Source organism: Choloepus didactylus, chromosome 6 (assembly GCF_015220235.1).
Source record: "Choloepus didactylus isolate mChoDid1 chromosome 6, mChoDid1.pri, whole genome shotgun sequence".
Lineage (NCBI taxonomy): Eukaryota > Metazoa > Chordata > Mammalia > Pilosa > Megalonychidae > Choloepus > Choloepus didactylus.
Window position 1 is genome coordinate 4550901 of NC_051312.1, and position 20305 is coordinate 4571205.

At 50.0% G+C, this 20305-nt stretch overlaps 1 protein-coding gene across 1 annotated transcript in view; it reads left to right on the plus strand.

Annotated features, from left to right (window-relative positions):
* SHANK2 (SH3 and multiple ankyrin repeat domains 2) overlaps positions 1-20305 on the plus strand; it is a 624412-nt gene that overhangs the window by 111175 nt on the left and 492932 nt on the right. The window contains exons 4-6 of the mRNA XM_037841736.1: positions 8607-8810; positions 14969-15040; positions 17239-17347. Of these exons, the coding sequence (XP_037697664.1) occupies positions 8607-8810; positions 14969-15040; positions 17239-17347 (385 nt within the window). The remainder of the gene's footprint in view (positions 1-8606; positions 8811-14968; positions 15041-17238; positions 17348-20305) is intronic.

Consider the following 20305-nt stretch of genomic DNA (forward strand, 5'->3'; position numbering starts at 1 on the left):
ACTCCTAAACGCACCTTTAAATGGCCGCTGCCAGGCTATATTAATACGGATCTTTTAAAATGCATCATAAAGAAATTGATGGTGACATAAACCATAATTGCAGAGGAAGTTTTAAATGTGCAGTGCTCTCCTTTGCAATGGCTTATATGCTCAGAAACTTGGATTTCGTTCAGAATTTCCCCAGTTCTTGCTGAATGCTGCTTGCAAGCATTCACGGAGCTGGGATTTTGGCCTCAGTCTGGAGTCTTGTGTCTCCAAGTCTGGATCCTGAACCCAGTGGGTCAGGATGTGCCCCTTTTGGACCCCAGCCCTAAATGCGTGGCCAGACCCCTCCCTTGTCCTTGCTTCTTCTGGATGGGTTGGGTGGAAGTCAGAGTGAGGTGGATTTAATCTCACCCTGAGGATGTGAATCAGCAGATTTCGCGGAGAAGGTGGTACCTGAATATATCCGTGTAATTCTAGCCTTGGGTTGTTGATGGTCTTTTAAGGCTTCAGACAACCAACTTAATTACATATGTTTATACAATATAATATTTACCATTCTTTCATGCTTTGTCTAGACACTCTCTTACTCCCATTACAATCTTACAAAATAACCATTGTCGTCAGCTCCATTTCATAAGGCCCAGAACAGATTTGGGAAGAAATCTCCTCTCCCGTCTGAAATTCTTTTGCCCTCTTGTCACAATCAAAATGGCCCTAAGAAGCTCCTGCTGCCCCAGTGGGCCAGAAGCTCTTCAGCTTTGGTAAAATGCATGTCGACCACTTGCTGGTGGGCACGTGGCACCAAAGCTGCAAGCCTTTGTGATGCACCATTGGTCACGTGCATGAATCCACACAGGATAGTCCCACCTTGGGCACGTGGCACTCAAGGTGTTGAAGAGACTGGCTGTGGCCATGCCACTTGGGAGGGTAGATCAGGCTGGGTGTCCACCTCTGTCTGCCTTCAGCACTAGTGCTTTTCTCCCCACTGTGTCTGGGTATTTTCGGTTTTAACCTCACATCTTCTCAAATACCCATAGCTCATGGTGAGCAGATATGAGAGTACCCTTGGTGTCTGCATTTGAGATTTGAGCTTGACCCCGAGCTTTACCGATGGAAGAACAAGTATTTCATGTTGGTTAATGATGTGGCCTTCCACAGCTCTGCAGACTTGGGTGGTGTAGACCCTCCTCTTAGGATGACTGCCAGAATTAAATGAGATAATGCATTTGCAATGCATTTGGTACAAAGCAAGTTCTCAGTAAATGGTAGCTGCCACTGCCATCGTCATTATAGAGACTGCAGACCTTTCCTTACCATCTGATTATTCCATTTCTGCAGCCTTTTTACCTATTGCAGCTCACTTCTATCAGCATATACTGAGCTTAGGTATGGCTGTGCAAAGACAACATAGCCCTTGTCTTCAAGCAGCCCGTAGTCTGGAGCAGGGAGATGCTGTCATCTGCTGAATATTGCCGTGGTCCGTAAGAGAGAGAATGTGTGTGATGGAGTGAATCTCTAAGGAAGAGGGGGTAATTCACCTGTGCTGAGACACACCTCCCTTTGGAAGATCAGAGCCTCTGAGGTGCTGGAAAGAAAACAAAAGCTGGCCTGAAGAAATCCTGGGAGCTTTCCCTGATGTTAAGTTTCTGTATCCATCAAGCCAAGGCTGATGTCAATCATAAACTCCTTAGGTTTTGTAGTTCCCTACCATTTCAGCCCCTTTTCTCATTCCAAAATTACTCAAATCTCACGATGAATCCATTGCTTGTCAGGACACAAGTGAAAAGCCACTTGGCTCTGATTTTGGCCTTGGAGATTACATCCAGCTGCAAGCTTTGCATATCTTAAGCCACCCAGCCCCAGCCCAAACACACCAGGGGGTTCAGGGTATCACGTGAGAAGCTCAGATGACTAACAGAAGTATGGACTCCTGCCTATCAGTTGCGAGAAAGGGAAAGATAAATGTTCTAAGGCAAAATACAGCACTGGTAAAACTCTCCTAGTAGACCAAGAAATTCAGGATGGAGAGGCTGTGGCCTTGCCAGGCTGTGCAGGAAAGGGGGTGTCTGCGGGCAGTCAGAGCAGCTCCTGGGTTCCACCTGAGGGTCCACAGTGGTCAGCTCATCCTTTGGGGAGGCCGGGGAGCCTTCATCGAGAGGGCTTGTTCTGGACTCAGGTGGAAAGGGTGAGTGTGACTTCACCCGGCAAATGAGGAGAGGTGGGGATGGTCAGCTGGAGGTACAAGTGCACATGTGCAGCCTAGATTGTTCACGGAGTTGCCAGAGAATGGTTTGGTATTGTTGGAATATGGGTGTGTGTGTGTGTGTGTGTGTGTGTGTAAGGGCAAGAAGGAGGAGGTGTCGACAGGTGGGACATGCCTTGGGGAGGAGGTAGGAGCCAGACCACCGTCAGCCCTTCCCCATGTCCCTTGGGACAGAGTCAGGTGAGTGGGGTCAGGAGTGATGCAGGTGAGCTCAGCACTGGGGCAGGTGGCGTAGCTGAGGGGAGAAAGGGTGGTGGCCCAGGGGCAGCTGTGGTGGGACAGATGAGAAACTCAAGAGCTCTTGAGGCCATAGGCTAATGTAATCTAACGCAGAAGGTGCAGGACATGGAGAACTCAGAATATCTCTTGTTTTTGGAATGGGGGTGGGCCTGCCATTGATACTGGAAGCAAGGAATGAAGGAGTCAGGGGAGGAGTTGGTGGTGGAGGGTGTGTGGGTGGTGGGCGGGCGATTAGCTTGGATGGGTGGAGCTTGTTTCCGTTTGCGAAGGCTGCTGGAATGTACTAGACTCAAAATGGGTTGGCTTTTACAATGGGCATTTATTAACTTAGAATTTACAGTTCTTAGGCTGTGAAGATGTCCAAATCAAGGCATCAGCAGGATGATACCTGGAGTCTGAAGGCCCGCTCCTGGAGAGCTCGGGCTCCTCTGTCACGTCGGAAGGCACATGACGGTGTCTACTGGTCCTTCTCTCCCAGGCTTCATTGCTTCTGGTTTCTGGCTTCATTGGCTTCTTATCTGTTTCCTGTGTGTCCTCTCTTTCCGTTTCTGTCTCTCTTAGCTTCTCTGGGGCCTTTTTTTCTGTGAGCTTCTCTTAATTTCATCTCTACATGTTTTATCCTTTTAAAGGACTCCAGTAAGAGGATTAAGACCCACCTTGAATGCGATGAGTCACATCTCAGTTGACGTAACCTAACTTAAAGTTGCCACCTACAGAAGGTCTACACCTGCAGGAATGGATTAAATTTAAGAACATGCTTTTCTGGCATCCGTAAAGCCTCCAAACCATCACAGAGCTCTTAGATTTGAGCGTCATCAGCAAGTAGTTGATACTGGTTGTGCATTTGATAGTTGGCCTCCGATCTCCCATCTGTTTACCTGCTCTGTCTGCTTGGGGCTTGGGTTAGCCTGTTCCTTTGTATTGGAACGCCCTGAGGAGAGTAACCATCTGCTATTGTCAGGTTGATGAGCTGCTTCCAAGTTTTTTTTCTTGTGAATTAGACTGGGATAAAAATCTTTGTTCCCATCGCTTTTTTGTTCTTGCAAGTATTTTCTTTTGTATCTACTCCCCAAAGCCCAATTATTAGATGAAAGGACACCATGTTTCATAGCTCTCCTTGTGTACTTTTTTCCAGAATTGTGCGGCATGTTTAATATCCGTGGCACGTCTGCCCCCTCCAGCACTAGCATGTACCACGTTGAGCCTTATCACTTCTGTTTATGTTTAAGAGGCGTTGGTACCTCGGAGGCTAGACTCTACTTCTTCGGAAAAAAAATTATTTAGAGTCTCCCCAATGTTGCCCTTTGTCATGGAGAGTAAACTGTTTCTCCCCTTTAATTGTAAATACTGAACATCAGGGCAAATTTATAAGTGATCAGAAGATCTGAGCCTGGGTATTATTTCCCCCATACACAAAGGACCTGAGCACGAGTATCTTTTGTGTTTTCTCAGCAGTGGTCACATAATTTATATTTTGCCTGCAGTGAGGGTGGCCATGAACGTCTATGGAGAGATGGAAAGTGTCAGTTAACAGTATGGACTTCAGGTCAGGCAGACTTGACCTGGGTCCAAACTGAGCCTCTGCCGCTTTCCAGACACGTGAAGTTGGGGTTTCTTGGGGTCTCTGAGACTCAGTTTCCTCATCTGGGAAGTGGGCAAGACAGTGACATCCACGCCTGGTTGTAGCGAGGGTGCTACGGTGAGCTCAGTGGCTGGCACGTTAGGATTCAGGACATCGTTGTCGTTCAGTTCATGGAATGGCTGTCCTCATACCCCACAGGTTTCTTCATCTTCATACCCCACAGGTTTCTGGGCTCCTTAGTGGACATGGGTCAGTCTTGGTCTTCTCCATGTTTCCTCCCACCCCCTGCCCACCCCGGTGCCTGGTGCTGGACCTTGCTCCAGGAGCACAGACTTTCCGAAGCTGGAGGAGCAGAGCGGTCTCTTTTGATGATGGCTCCTGGCGCTGGGCTGCCTTGGCAGTTCCACCTGTGCTATGTGTGTGTCTTCCAGCAAATCACTCAGCTTTTAGGCACCTCTAACAAATAATAAAGGAAGAACCACCCCACAGGGGTGTAGAGAGACTAGAGAGAATGTGATAGTTTTATTCCTCAAGTGAAATGTTACAGGATTGGGCATCACACTGTGAGAATGAAATTAAGTTTAGCTTTCACACAGAATAGGTGTGCCTTGCAGGGGGGGGGGGGCAGTTAAGAAATTGGCAGAAGGTTAAAAAGACAAACTGTAATCCACAGTCAGTCCCCCTGCTTATCCACCCACTATCCACAGTCAGTCCCCCTGCTTATCCGCCCACTAACTACTATCCTTGCAGGGTGGAGCCTTGGAATAGAGGTTCCCAAAATAGCCTCATAACTTGTTACCAAACTAGCCCAGACTGGCTCTAAAGAGGCCTGGGCATAACCTTTATAGTCAGGGGTGGAGATTTGTTCCAACAGTTCCTAATGTTGCAAATTTGCACGGGAAACCTATTTCAAATGTTTCCAATTTGGGCAGGCTGCACGTTTCAAATTTGCTGGGCTAGTTAGGCTTGTCGAATAGAGTGTAACCTCTGAAGTATCAGCCAATGGAGAAATGGGAGGGACTTGCGGTTAGGCTTAGGGAATAAATATTGCTGGGTCTATTGTTCTGCGCACCAAGCCCCACATTTTGGTTGGGTTCCCGTTCTTGCAAGATCGTGAATAAATTCTTTTCTTCTCCACAATCAGGTGAGTGTTTATTCCTTTTAGGAATAGTGCTTGTCTCACAACACTGCTAATAGTGGGAAGGGGGGAGCCACTCACAGCCACTGTCTGCCTTTAGCTCTCCACTTGCTGGACTTGACTGTCACTGGTCTTCAGATTGACCTCTTGGAGTTCCCTCTCGGAGCCCTCCACCTGGAATCCCCACTCCCCAAACTCATGCATTGTTTTTCATTCCTGGGCAGCCGGGTGTGGGGACGCATGCCTTCCCAAGTGGAATTACTCCCCAGTCCTCTGGATCTCCAAAGGAGCTTTATTTTGGCATTTGCTGTCCTTGTCTACCAGACGGCAGCTGAGAATGTCTTTCAGCGCTACAAAGAGTGGCCCAGGATGGGTTTGCTTATCATTTCTGTAGCTCCCAGCAGTCATTGGTGCATTCAGCAGCTGTTTATGGATCACCTGTGCCGGGCCAGGTACTGTTCTTGGAGCTGGGGTTTGCCCAATGGTGAGTGCTCGGGGGGAGTCGATGCACTTGGTAAGTGAAGCAGGATCTTCCCACAGTAACTTCTGAACTGGTCACATCGCACATCTTCTTGAGACCTGCTTGAAAGTGGAGGTGGCCTCCATCCAACAGAAAGAAGGGCACTCCCAGGGAGCTGGGGGGCTCACCCAGCTGAGTTCTTGTCTCTCAGGTGAGGGTGGGGATGGTGCTTGTTCCTGAGTAGCCACCATGCACCATGATCAGTGGTGAGACTTCACACGTCATGTGTGTTCTGTCCTTTCCTTAGAACAGCACCACGGGTTAAATAGCCACCTTGATTTCCATTGAGGAAACGGAGCAGTTGGGTTAACAGGCCTGCCCAGGATCACAAGGGAAGTGTATGCAGTTGGGAGAGAAACTCAAGCTTTCCAACCTCCAACTTCCCATTCCTTCCTCTGGGAATTTCTCAGTGGGGCACTCTTGGCATTTTAGGGGCAGGATAGTTCGTTGTTGTGCAAGGCTGGCCCCGATGTTGCCCAGGCTCAGCATCCCTGACCCTGCTCACTAATGAGATGGGTACCAGTTGTACGACACACTTTTCCTGAGTCCCCTGGGAAGTGGCTCATAGCCACCTGCTCCTTTCAGTTCCCCCCTTGGTGGGACGCATTTGCAGAAGGCAAGAGGGTGCCCACAGCATGAATTGCCTGTGAGTGTCTTGGGGAATTTGAGTTGGGGTGACCGTGTAGCTGGAACCAGAGGCCAACAGTGATTCCTGAAACGGGAATCGGCTGGTTATTGGTGACACCACCTGACCACATCCAACACGTCTTGCTTATTGTGCTCTGAGTTTCCAGATACTCTTGTAACTTTTCTCCTTCTTCTAACTCAGCCAGGGATGGGGGACGGTGGGGACTGGAAGTCACGTCACCGAAATGGGCAACTGGCCCACCCGGCCATGTGGCCCCAGGAGACGCCCTGAGTTATCCTTGAGTTCTGCCTTTGACATTGGAGAGGGACAAACGGGCATTTGTGCACGTGGTGTCACATTTCCCACGGGGGAGTTGCGGGCTCCGTGCAGAAGCACAATTCATTGTTAAGAGTTGTGGGGTCATTTTACCCAACGTGGACGGGCTCACCTCCAGGCTGGGACCACAGCTGGCACTTTGGCATCTTCTGTGCACAGAAACCCCCGTGAATTAGTTCTAGCCTCCCAGTCAGTCAAACCTCATTTTTTGAAAAGGCTTTTAATGTGGTAAGGCCAGTTCTGGAGCCCCTGCGAGTGGCTATGCTGTAAGATAGAATTTTAATTCAAGAAAAGTCAGAAATCATGGTTGGAATCTGATTCGGCCTGGAGCTTCTTTTCCTGGCTTGTTGGTGAGACCCCGAGAGGGGACCAAGGAGTTGGGAACATGGCAACTTGCTGTTATTCCAGCTCTTATTATGATTTTGAGAAATGATCACTAGTGGTTTCTGGGCGCCATTGACATTATTTAACTCTTTCAAACATTAGCTCGTGTGGTAATCAATTTGATTTCCCATCAGGTCACGTTTTGGTCTTGCATTCTGTTCTAGTTTGCTAAAGGTGCTGGCATGCAAAACACCAGAAATGGACTGGATTTTATAAAGGGGGTTTATCTGGTTACACACTTACAGTCTTAAGGCCATGAAGTGTCCAAGGTAAGGCATCAGCAATCAGGTGCCTTCACTGGAGATGGCCAATAGTGTCCGGAGAACCTCTGTTAGCTGGGAAGGCATATGGCTGGCGTCTGCTCCAAAGTTCTGGTCTCAAAGTGGCTTTCTCCCAGGACATTCCTCTCTAGGCTGCAGCTTCTCTTCAAAATGTCATTCTCAGTTGCTCTTGGAGTGTTTGTCCTCTCTTAGCTTCTCTGGAGCAAGAGTCTGCTTTCAAAGGCCATCTCCAAAATGTCTCTGTAAGCTGCAGCTCCTCTCTCAGCTCCTGTGCATTCTTCAAGGTGTCCCTCTTGGCTGTAGCAAGCTCGCTCCTTCTGTCTGAGCTTATACAGTGCTCCAGTAAACTAATCAAGGCCCACGCTGAATGGGTGGGGCCACAACTCCATGGAAATTATCCAATGAAAGATCTCCCCCACAGTTGAGTGATCACATCTCCACGGAAACATCCAATCAAAAGTCTCCAACCCAATCAACACCAATATGTTTCCTGCCCACACAAGACTGCATCAAAGATAAGGGCACTTTGGGGAATATAATATACCCAAACCAGCACACCTTCCTTGGCCACTGGAAGGCGTGTTGTTGAGGTTGTTAAAGGGTCCGCATGGGTAGGGTGGAGATGCCGATGCCCGGGAATTTCCCATTAGAAGTTCACGAGACAGGGCACTCACGTGTATTGAAATGTCCGAGAGCAGCGTAAGATGTGAGCCATGATTCCCAAAGTGTGTTCCCTGGACCAGGAGCAACAATGTATGAAATGTATGAAATGTATGGGAAATGCAGGTTCTTGGGCCCCACCCCAGACCTGCTGAATCAGACTCTCTGTCGGAGGCCATGGGGAAGCAGCATTCTGTGTTCTAACTAGAGCTAGAGTTTGAGAATCACCTTATGAGAGAGAGAGAGAGAGAGAGAGAGAGAGAGAGAGAGAGAGAGAGAGAGAGAGCGAGCTGCCCCAGGGCAACAGGTGATTGATTCCTGGGGATCTGAGTCAGTCATGAAGCAAAGCCACAAGACCGATGGCTCCAGCTTAGGTTTTCTCTTCTCTCTTTACCCAGTGCCTCTGACTAAGTGGCTAGTAGGTCTTATGTTTCAGACTGAAAAGCACTGGGTTGAATGCTCAGAAAAACTCTTAGGAAATGATAGAAACAAGTTGTCGTCTCTGAGACATGCCCCCAGCTCGAAGCGGCCATCCTCAGGCTACGGGCATTGAGTCACTCACGAGGTGTCTGTCTTCCCTCCCTTGTAGAAGTGCATTCGGTTTAACCCCGACGCTACAGTGTGGGTTGCAAAGCAGCGGATCCTGTGCACGTTGAACCAGAGCCTGAAAGACGTCCTGAACTACGGGCTGTTCCAGCCGGCCAGCAACGGGCGCGACGGGAAATTCCTGGACGAGGAGCGGCTTCTCCGCGAGTATCCGCAGCCCGTGGACAAGGACATCCCTTCCCTGGAGGTACTGCTGTCCCAGTCCGTTGATCACTGCTTCATAGCCTGGACACGGGGTGGACAGAAAACCTTAACTCAACTCCAAGTTTGATTGGGGTTGGGAAATTACCCCAAAGATAGTTTGGGGTCTTGAGGTTGCACCTGACTTCGCTGGGTGTTACAGGCCATCGTGCAACTTTATCCATTTGTTTTCTCTGTAGAATTAACAAATTCACTGGAGAGAAATCTTGGTATGAAAAAACCGTGGGCCCAGGTTGAGCTGCAAGCACCAGGGCGATGCGTTCTGGGGATGCACACGGGGCTTGGCCTGCGTTTGGGCGGTGGCGAGGCCCAGGGCCCGTCGACCGTTACTGGGAGCTCGGCTTCCTTTCTGCTACTTTCAGCTACTTCCAGCTTCTCTAGACAGTCCTGTGCTCTTGAGAGTTCCTCTCAGGGTGGTTGAGGTGTAAGATGAGGCAGTATGGTCTGAGCCCTGGCTTGCTGTACCCCATGCTTGCTCGCAGAGGGTCTAACGATGTCTCCGTGGTGTGTTAGGACACACAAGTAGTCATTCTTATTATTAATGTAATTTAATTAATATAATGAATACTAATTATTAAATGATCATGTTTATTTCAGCTTAGTGAGGTAGACACATAGCCATTGTCATCATTAGTATAATTATGTAATCAAGACTATAATCTAATTAGTATATTGTAATATAATTAATGTGATTGTGCCAATAATTATCCATAGTTAATATAATAATAGTTATTATAGCATCACTTAGTTAAACAATGAGAGAGTGTACGTATGTCACCGTAGCTGGCATCTGAGCCACCTAAATAGATTCCACAGTGTCTCAGCGACCAGAAATTACCCTGAAGCCACGGACACGATCTCAGAACCATGGCAGAACCTCATCAGCACGTTGCCGGGTTCTCCAGTGACTTCCGGGCCGAGGGTCTGGGAATCTCCATTTACATGGAGCCTGTGTAGGACCAGGGGAAAGGTTTCTGAGGATGCCGCTTGGGAGTTGCGTGGTTCAGGGCAGGCCATGCAGCTCTTCTGACCTCAGTTTGCCAGTCTGTAAAATGGGTGTCTGCCTCACTTTTCTGAGGCTGCTATAACAAAATAACACAAACTAGATGCCTTGAACCGCGTAACTTTATCTCACGGTAGAAGTCGGAAACCAGGATGTCGGCCAGGCCACGTCCCTCTGCAGCCTGTGGGGTCCTGCCGGCCGTCCACACCTCCACCTCTGCCTCCGTCACCCGCTGTCTCTCTCTCTCTCCAACTGTGTCCAGGTTTCCTCCCTGGCCATATGGATGAAGGTCACCTGAGTCCAGTTTGGCCTCACCCTAAATAATAAAATAATAACATCTTCAAAGATCCCGTTTGCAAAGAGGATCAGTTTCATGACACTGGGGCTTCGAACTTGAGCACATCCTCGGAGGCAGCCGGGGTGGGAGGTTTGCGTGAGAACTTCTCCCCCCGGCTGTCCACTGGCCCTGGTGGAGCCCGGGCTTTGCTTTCAGGCAGAGCCGACCCCACCAGCCCTCGCTGAGCCCAGGCTCCTGAGCCGTCCAGTTGGCATGACATCGGCCCCGACTTGCTGGGGTGACTGTGACTGTCCAGTGAGGCCCCCCAGGGAGGTGAACTTAGCTTGGGGCCGGGTCAGCACTTGGACGTGGTGTTGTGGCACCGAGGGATGGTCCTCATCGTTAGATTCATTCGTCTCCTCGGCCCACCCTCCTGCCGGGCGGTCCCCTGGGAGGAACTGGTGGGCCTGGAGACTGACCCCTCAGGGGAAGGCTTTGCTATTTACTCTTTACCCTGGATAATTGTGGTAAAATATGCTCCATGAGGAGATAGCAAGAGCAGGATTGTGTTTCTGAGTCTGTACCCCTCCAGAGCTGCCAGCTACAGGCGTTATGGCTCCAGAAGGAAACATTCTCGTCCTAAAGACACAGCCTCCTGCCAGGGGACAGTGTAGGTCCTGGGGTGCATTTTTATAACTGGAACAAGGGCCCGTTGACTCGGATTCCTCTTGACTTTTCAAGTGTAGCCACGCAGTGGGAAAGCCTGGCCTTTTCCCGCGGCCACTCTCAGTGCCTCTGACAGATGGGCCTGCAGCTGTCGGAGCTGGGGAACGAGGGCAGAAGAGTTGGGGCTTTCCTTTTCGGGGTTCAGCAGTACTGATGACCTCTGGATTCGGAGAGGTAGAAAATCCTCCTGGATCTCACCCCCAGTTTTGTTCGGGAAGCTTGGCGTGGGCAGTGTACGGCCTGCACGCCATCCCCGGGAACTCCCTGCAGCCCGAGTCGCACAGAACATTCTGATTTCAAAGCTGGCTGCTCTTGGCACTTCCCAAAATAAAAATCGAGTTTCGGTCTGGGCAAACATGGGACATTTGTCTATCTGTTGCATTGCTATTTTGTTTGGAGTTCAGGGAAAGGAGAATGAGTTGGTCTTTTTGGAAACTTTATATTGGATTAGACTTTAAGTTTCAGGATTAGTTTACCCACTTCCCTTCAACTTCTTCTTTTTATCCAGGGGCATTTTTTTGGCTCTGTCTCTGTGCTTCTGTTTGAAGTCCTTGGAGTGTGAAGGCATCAAGGGAAGTGGAGGAGGGAGGGACAAAACAGCATTTGCTGGGCGCCGGCTCTGTGCCAAGAATCTCACGCTCAGTCCTCAGAGCCACCGTGGGAAGTGTGGTTGTTATCCCCACGTGACAGATAAGGAAACTGCGGCTGAGACGGGAAAAGTGTCCAGCTCAAAGCTACTCAGCTAAGTGGGCCTGGAATTGGAACAGATGTTTTGACCAAAAACCCAAGTGTCCCTCCCAAGGCCTCCACCCTCAGGAATGTTTCACTCCAGGATGTTTAACTACCAAAGGATTTGGGGGTGCCTGGGAGAAGAGGGGAGGTGTTAGGTAAAGGCATTGGAGAACTACAAAGCATAATATGGCACTGTTGCCTTCTTTTAAAATTCAGTTTTGAGATATATTCACATACCTAAAATCATCTGCAGTGTACAATCAGCTGTTCACAGGACCACCATATAGCTGTGCATTCATCACCAAAATAAAACTCCAAATATTTTGATTACCTCCTAAAAAATAAAATAAAATAAAAAATTAAAAAAAAAATTAAAAAAATAAGATGAAGAATAAAAATACAAGTAAAGGACCCAAAACATTCCATCCCCTCTGTTCTGGTTTGCTAATGCTTCCATTATGCAAAATACCAGAAATGGATTGGCTTTTATAAACGGGGTTTATTCAGTTACAAATTTACAGTCCTAAGGCCATAAAGTGTCCAACTAAGGCATCAACAAGAGGATGCCTTCACTGAAGGACAGCTGCTGGTGTCCGGAACACCTCTGTCAGCTGGGAAGGCACGTGGCTGGCGTCTGCTGGTCCTTTGCTCCCAGGTTCAGTTTCAAAATGGTTTTCTCTAAGATGTCTCTGGGCCTCTGTCTTTGCTCCTCTCTCTCAGCTCCTGTGTGTCCTTGCTTCTTTCTCCCAGGGTGTTTCTCTCTAAGCATCTGGGGATCCTCTCTTAGCTTTTCCGTGGCAAAGTCTGGTCTAGCATCTCCAAATTTCTCTAAGCATCTCCAAGTGTCAGCACCAGGGTCAGCTCTTAGCTTGTCTCCAAAATGTCCCTCTCAGCTGCTCTGAGCTCCTTCTGTTTGTGAGCTCTCTTATAGGACTCCAGTGAGCTAATGAAGACCCACCCTGAATGGGTGGGGTCCATATCTCCATGGAAATAATTTAATCCAGTGTTTTACCCACAGTTGATTGAGTCACATCTCCATGGTAACACGTAGTCAAAAGATTCCAACCTAATCAACATTAATATGTCTGCCCCCACAAGATTGCAATAAAGAATATGACTTTTTGGGAGATATATCCAAACCAGCAAACCTCCCCATCCCCCCTATTATTCATTCAATTTTTGTTCCCATTTTTCTATTCATCTGTCCATACACCAGATAAAGGGAGTGTAAGTGACAGGGTTTTTACAATCACAGTTACACCATGTAAGCTACATAGTTATACAATTGTCTTCAAGAATCAAGGCTACTGGGTTGCAGTTCAGCAGTTTCAGGTATTTCCTTCTAGCTATTCCAATACACTAAAAACTAAAAAGGGATATTCATGTCATGTATAAGAATAACCTCCAGAATGACCTCCGACTATCTGAAATCTCTCAGCCATTGAAACTATTTGTTTCGTTTCTCTTCCCCATTTTGGTCAAGAAGATTTTCTCAGTCCCATGATGCTGGGTCTAGGCTCATCCCCAGGATTCATGTCCCACATTACTAGGGAAATTTACACCCCTGGGAGTCATGCCCCATGTAGCGGGGAGGGCAGTGAGTTTACCAGCAGAGTTGGCTTATAGAGAGAGAGAGAGAGGCCACATCTGAGCAACAAAAGAGGTTCTCTGGGGGAGACTCTGAGGCACAATTATAAATAGGCTCAGCCTCTCCTTTGCAGTAACAAGCTTCATAAGGGCAAGCCCCAAGATCGAGGGGATTGGTCTTCCAAATTGGTTGTACCCAATGTTTGTGAGAATATCAGCAATTCCCCAGGTGGGGAAATTTAATATTTCCACATTTCCCCCCAGTCTCTCAGAGGGGCTTTGCAAATACTTTTTTATTCTCTGTCCAAATTACTCTGGGATGTCTCGGGGTTTCACACTAACCTGTACAAACCAACCAGATCTCAGTCCCTATTCAAAGTTCCGTGTAATTATGGTGTTTGAGTAAACTGACCATACAAGTTAAATTATTTGGTGTGCTACAGAAAAAGTAGATTTTGCGCCAAATACACACCTCTTCCTTTGCTGTCACACAGAAGTTGAAGTTTTAAAACACAATCAATATCGTCCTTTACCCTTTAGTCTGACTTGCCTTAGTCCTAACCAGATCCGCGTCATTCGTGTCTCTAGATGAATTCTGAACTCTTTTTCAGCTTTTCCAACAAATGCTGTATGGGATAATACTGGCATTCATAGCTGTCAAGTTCTAGCCCCGAGTCTCGGGTGTCACACAGATACTTGAAGTTCTAGGGACTGACCAGGTTATACCCAAAGATCTCAGCATCTCAGAATTTAGAGATAACCATTACAACTCAGGAATAGATGTGACTGCTGTAAGAGCTTGCAATCTAGAGACCATTACAGTAAGTGTTCCCCTGATAAACTGTGCGCTAGGGTTCAATTCTGAGTTTATACATTGTATAAATTGTATACATTGTCCATATTGATGGGGCATTATAGTGTTTGCCTTTGTTTCTGGCATACTTCACTCAAAATGCTGTCTACAGGATCCTTTCACCTCCTTGCGTGTCTTACAGCTCCACTTCTCGCACTTGCTCAATATTCCACTGTATGCACACACCACAGTTCACCATTCTGTTCCTCAGTCCGTGTACCCTTAGGCCACCTCCATCCGTTGCACATTGTAAATACTGCCGCCCTAAACACCAGTGTGCAAATGTCTATTTGTGTCCCTGCTCTCCATTCTTTCAAGAATATACCCCATAAGGAGGGTGCAGTACAGCACTGCTGCTTTCGGCTCGGGCTTTCCTATTACCTTCCAGTAAGTGAAACGTGCTGTCTTTGGTTCACGCAATGTCATTTTCAGTTCACAGGGGACGCTGCTCGTCCAAGGGGGTGGATGGCAGCTCCAGAGCCCGAGGCTGCAGGGGCGAGTGAGGGTGATGCCAGCACCCCTGGGTGTCTAACGTGTGTGTTAATCTCATACATAATTAAGTTGACAGCAAGGAAGAGAAGTCAGTGTTGGAAGCTGTTGAAAACTGCCACAGTGACGGCAAGCAGATGCTCACGAAGGAGCCCGTCGCCCCCGAAGCCAGAGGAGGGGGAAATGGTCGCCCGCGGCCCAGCCTCTTGTGGGGATCTTCACCCCTTCCTGCTCCATATCCCTCTGGTTCTGCTTACGGCTCTTCAGCCAAATTGCCACAGAGTCTGGCAAATGTTATTCTTACGATGCCGTTGGCTCTGTGGTGAGGATACAAGTAGTTTGATTAAAACTTGGAGCGTTTGCTCTGGACTCCCCATCTTCAGGGAAATCACAGAATTTCAGGAATTCCCCCTGAACAGCCATGTGAAATTGTACCTGTTTTTTTGTTTTGTTTTGTTTTTTCTCTCTCTGTGCCAGTTTCGCTATAAGAAGCGGGTGTATAAACAACCCAACCTGGACGAGAAGCAGCTGGCCAAGCTACACGCCAAGGTAGGTGGGAGGCGGGGGGTGGGTTTCCCTGGAGACGGGTGGTCTTTTATCTTGTGCTATCATCTCCAGACAGCGGGCGAGGGTCAGGCCCTTGTGCCCCCCTCTGGGAACAGCTGGGGCCTGGGAACCTCTGTGGACCTGGCCCGCTGCGGGGCAGGGTTGGGACACCTGCCCATGAGACCCTCCCTCCCGGCCGGGGGGCCCCCTGCTTGGCGAGGGCCGTGGGGGCTCAGGGGCTGGAGCGGGCAGCACCTCCCGATGTCGGCCCCGGGAGGAGCTGGGCTTTGAGGGAGGGTAGGATTTGGACACCTGATGTGGGGGAGGGAAGAGGGGAGTCTGCCGGTTCCCAGGGTGTCCCGGTGCAGTGGATCATCTGCGGCATTGTCCACACAGACGCGACATGACCATGCGGATAAAATCTGCTCTCTCCACCCTTCCCAGCAGGGTTTCCACCAGAATTCCACCTAAAATTCTGCCACCATCTTCTCCTGTACAATTAAGACACATTCGATGACAAGTGGAAATGAAATAATGTTGCTTAACAGCGTGGAACTGTCCTTTATAATCGCCTCCTTCGGGGGCTCTGGTGGGGAGGGGCTGAGCTCTTGCTACCGCAACAGAAGACGGTGCTTTCGTGGTCTTCCCTCTTCTCGCTTCAGTACACACTTTATTAAAGTGTTATTTACGTAAAGTGCTCAAAGGTGAAAGACGTATGTTGGCAACGGGCGGTACAGGTGCTGGGTGAAGGGAGCGGCCGAGGCTGGCGTGATGCAGAGTGTTTGGGGCTCAGATGGGTGAACCGTGCGTCCCTGCGCTGGCAGCACTCACCTGGCTGTGTGAGCACGGTGTGGGCAGCGAGGTGGCCCTGGGGCCTGTCATAGGACACTCGCGTGAAAAGGAGGTGCAGGGGGCCAAGGACTGCGTCACCATCGTTGCCACGGGGAGGAATCCCTGAGAGCTGCAACTTGGTTTCAGATGGCCACACCTGTCGGCAGCCAACAGGGTCCCTGAGAGGGCTGTGACACTGCCCAGGTGAGCCCACCTGCAGGTGACGCACCCAAAGGAGGCTTTCTCCAGCCACAGGCTCCTCTCGTTTACTTGCCTGTGGACTCATGGATTTTGATGCTGTTTCAAGGGCTGTAATCTGCTAATTTCATTGTTTATTTTTTGCTCAGATGGTCCCAGGTGTGGCCAGTAGTGGCCCTTTCCTCTGCTCTTTGCCCCTTGACCTGGCCCCATCGCCCGCTGACCCTGCCTCCTGCCCGGCTCCTCTTGTGCTTTTCTGCCCCACCTGAGATCAGCCTGGACGATGGAATTTAAGAAAACCAAGATCTGGGTGCTTCTGTTCATTTCTTTTTATTGCCGCTGATGTGTAGATAAAAATGTGTTTGTGCATTAAAACATGCTGATTAGTAAATAGCCAGGACAATTTTAAGTGAAGCCAAGTTGAATCTCGTGCCTTTGGGTGCTTGTGAACATCTGGTCCCCGTGGGAAACATGCAGGGGGCGATTTCCTTCCTGTGGGACTCCGGAGACCCGAGGCAGGGGCGTATCGACAGCCTCCGTTCCTCTCCCCTGTGTCCGGGAGAAGAGGGTGTGGGGCACAGGACTGGACAGGTGCACATGGGGAGATGACCAGGTGGAGACACAGAGGACCTGGGCATCAGCTAGCCAGACTGTCGGCTTGAGGAACAGGACGTGGTTATTTTCTCTTGTAGATGGGGCTGGGCAAGCCTTGGGAAAGTCCTTGCCGGTCAAGGTGGAGCTCATGAAAAACGAGCGTCTCCTTTTGCCTAGACCCGCGGGCTGTCCACGTGCTCATGAGGCAAACACGATGCCCTGGCGTCACTCTGCAGAGATGGAGTCAGGAGGACACGGAGGGGCCCCAGACACTGTCCTTTCACAAAGTACTCCAGGCAGTTTGTCCTTGCAGGAGCGAAGGGACGTCCCAAAGCTCTCAGCATGGACAGTGAAGGGGCTGGTTTTCTAAGCGCTGTTCTGGAACGGGCCTGTGTGCTGGAGTGCTGCGTGCTGAAAGCCACTGCTTCATGCACCCCAGGGTGGGCAGTGGAGCCCCATGTTGAGGGGTGGCTCACCCTGCAGGGAGAGGCCAGGGTGCACCCCTCTGATGTTCTTTCCCACAGCCCATAAAGACATTTCTTGTAAAGACCGCTCTGTGTTATTATTTTCTTCTGTAGACCAACCTGAAAAAATGCATGGACCACATCCAGCACCGCGCGGTGGAGAAGCTCGTCAAGATGCTGGACAGGGGCCTGGACCCCAATTTCCATGATCCGGACACCGGAGGTGTGTATCTGCTGGAGACATTCGGTTAGGAACGGCTGCTCTGTCACGCACGTTATACGTGAGCAGTGTGATGTGTGTGTTTACTTGGTTTCAAAAATGACTTCCTCGGCCATCTGAGCTTTGGATCGGAGAGGCCAGGTGCTGTTTGTGCTCAGCGTGGCATCCCTGACAGTCCCCAGTGGGTAGCACGGTGTCTGGCATGTGTCGGTGCTCAGCACATATTTGACAGATTGAATGAGTGAATGAATGAATGAATGAACAAATGACCTACACATACTGAGTTGTTGAGTGCCTGCTTTGGGCTGGGCACCGTTTTACTCCCTGGGCACTCAGCGCTCACTCAGCCTCCACGCTAGGGCTGCATGTTTTCATAAACACCTGCAGATATACACTTGCATCCCTGCCTGGGCAGTGCATTTCCAGGCAGACACACACACATACACACAATTGTCTTGCTCCCCCTGGTGGAAACCAAATTCCTATGAGGGAGGACCTCCAGTCCTTTGCAGAAAAATGGCACAGGCTCTCGGTGCTTCCAGGGATGTGGGGTTTCCCGACCTTAACACGATGACTCGGAGCTGGATGGTTCTCTGCTGTGGGGGGCTGTTGTGTGCATTGAAGGGTGCTGAGCGAGCGGCATCCCTGGCCTCCACCCACCAGAACAGATGCCAATGGCAACCCCCCAGTTGTGAGAGTCAGCAGTCTCTGCAGACATTGCCCAGTGTCCCCGGGTGGGCACCCCTGGGTGAACGGACAGCAGCTGGCTCAGGCAGGCAGAAGGCTGATACTTGGGGAGATCCGTGTGCAGCTCGGGGGAGAGAGTCTAAGAGCCATCTCTGAGTGGTCGCCCAGTCGGTTGGGTTCTTGGGGCTTGGGTTTGTTCCTCTTGGACTCAGTGTGAGGTCACCTCCACTCCTTCTCCTCTTGGGAGTGGGCGAGCCCTGCTGCTGGGTGCCGACGAGGCTCAGTGTACCTCATCACGTCTATGTCAGTGCCCACTAGGGACACCAGCTTGGAGGGGACCAGGCATGACAGATGCCACCCAGAGTTGCATCCCAGCCCATGCCCTCCTCCTCTGACTGGCACGTTCACCTCGACAATTGCTTTTTCCACATCTGCACTGGGTGTCTGATTGGTATCTCCAACATAGCAGGTCCGAAATGAGATTCTTGGCTATCTCCCTCTGTTCCAGTTTGCAAATGCTGCCATTATGCAAAACACCAGAAATGTATTGGCTTTTATAAAAGGGGTTTATTCGTTTACAAAATTACAGTCTTAAGGCCATAAATGTCCAAGGTAAGGCATCAACAGTTGGGTACCTTCACTGGTGGATGGCCAATGGCGTCCAGAAAACCTCTGTCAGCTGGGAAGGCACGTGGCTGGCATCTGCTCCAAAGTTCTGGTTTCAAAATGGCTTTCTCCCAGGACGTTCCTCTCTAGGCTGCAGCTCCTCTTCAAAATGTCACCCTCAGTTGCTCTTGGTGCATTTGTCCTCTCTTAGCTTCTCTGGAGCAAAAGTCTGCTTTCAAAGGCTGTCTCCAAAATATCTCTATAAACTGCAGCTCCTCTCTCAGCTCCAGTGTCCCTCTTGGCTGTAGCAAGCTCGCTCCTTCTGTCTGAGCTTATGTAGTGCTCCAGTAAACTAATCAAGGCCCACGCTGAATGGGTGAGGCCATGCCTCCATGGAAATTATCCAATCAGAGTTATCACCTACAGTTGGGTGGGTCACATCTCCATGGAAACACTCAATCAAAGAATTACAATCTAATCAACACTAATACGTCTGTCCTTATAAGATTGCATCAGAAAGCATGGCTTTTTTGGGGGGGACCTAATACATTCAAACCAGCACACCCTCCAAATCTGCATCTGCCCCCACCTGTTATGGATTGGATCATGTCCCCCAAAAGACACGTTCAAGTCCTGATCCTGCGTCCTGGGGGTGCGAACCCACTTGCATACAGGGTCTTCGAGGATCCTGTTGAGATGAGGTCAAGCTGAGTCAGGGTGGGCCTCAGTCCGATATGGCTGGAGTCCTCATAAATGAAAGAAATTTAGATGTGGAAGTAGGTGTGAAAAGGAAACAGTAGAAGACAGACTTTGGAGAAGGTGTGTCCTGCCTTGCAGCCTCCAGATCGGTGAGCCCGTACGTCCCTGTGGTTCGGGTTGACCACTCGGTGGTGTTGCCCCTGGCGGACGAAGACACGTCCTAGTAAGTGGCAGCACCGCGTAACCGGCTGTCAGGACGAAGGAGCTTGAAGGGACTCTCGACTCTGCCTTCTGCCACACCCGTTCCTCTCCATCAGCCAGGCCTCTTGGCTTTCTTTTTCAAAGTGTTCTGAAGCCAAACCCTGTCACCATCAGTGTTTCTGCCTGGTGGGAGCCTCCATCTCGTCTCGCCTCGATTGCTAATTAACCTCATCTTCTTTTTCTGGCCACACACTCTTCTCATCCCCGCCCTCCGCCCTGCTCTGTCCTCCACACATCAGCCAGAGGATCCTTCAAAGATGCAAGTCAGATCAAGCTGAGAAGACTCGCCGTCAGACTCAGAGTAAAAGCCAGGGTCTCCGGCCAAGTTGGAAGCCCCGAATGGACCCAAGCCCCTGCCCCCACCCCTCTGGCCCTGGAATCAGAGGTGGGGGATAATTTTAAGGAAATGCCCTCAGAGTTATTGCATGCACAATGCTGAATGCAGGGGAGCTTTCTCCTCACTGAGGGAGGCTCCTCCGGCCCCTGAAGTGGGGGAAGGGAAGGACCCCCCCTGTGTTCTGGCTGCCAGGCCCTCCCCAGCCTGCACTGGTCCCCGCATGGCCCCATCTCTGCACTAGTCTGTCTCTTAAATGTAGCCGTGGCTGAAGAGCAGGGCTGCTGGGCTGGTCCCGATCGCACCCTTCATTGTGAGAGGCAGAGATAGAGAATATGCTAGGAGGGGTTGGGGGCGAGAACGTGGTTAGAACA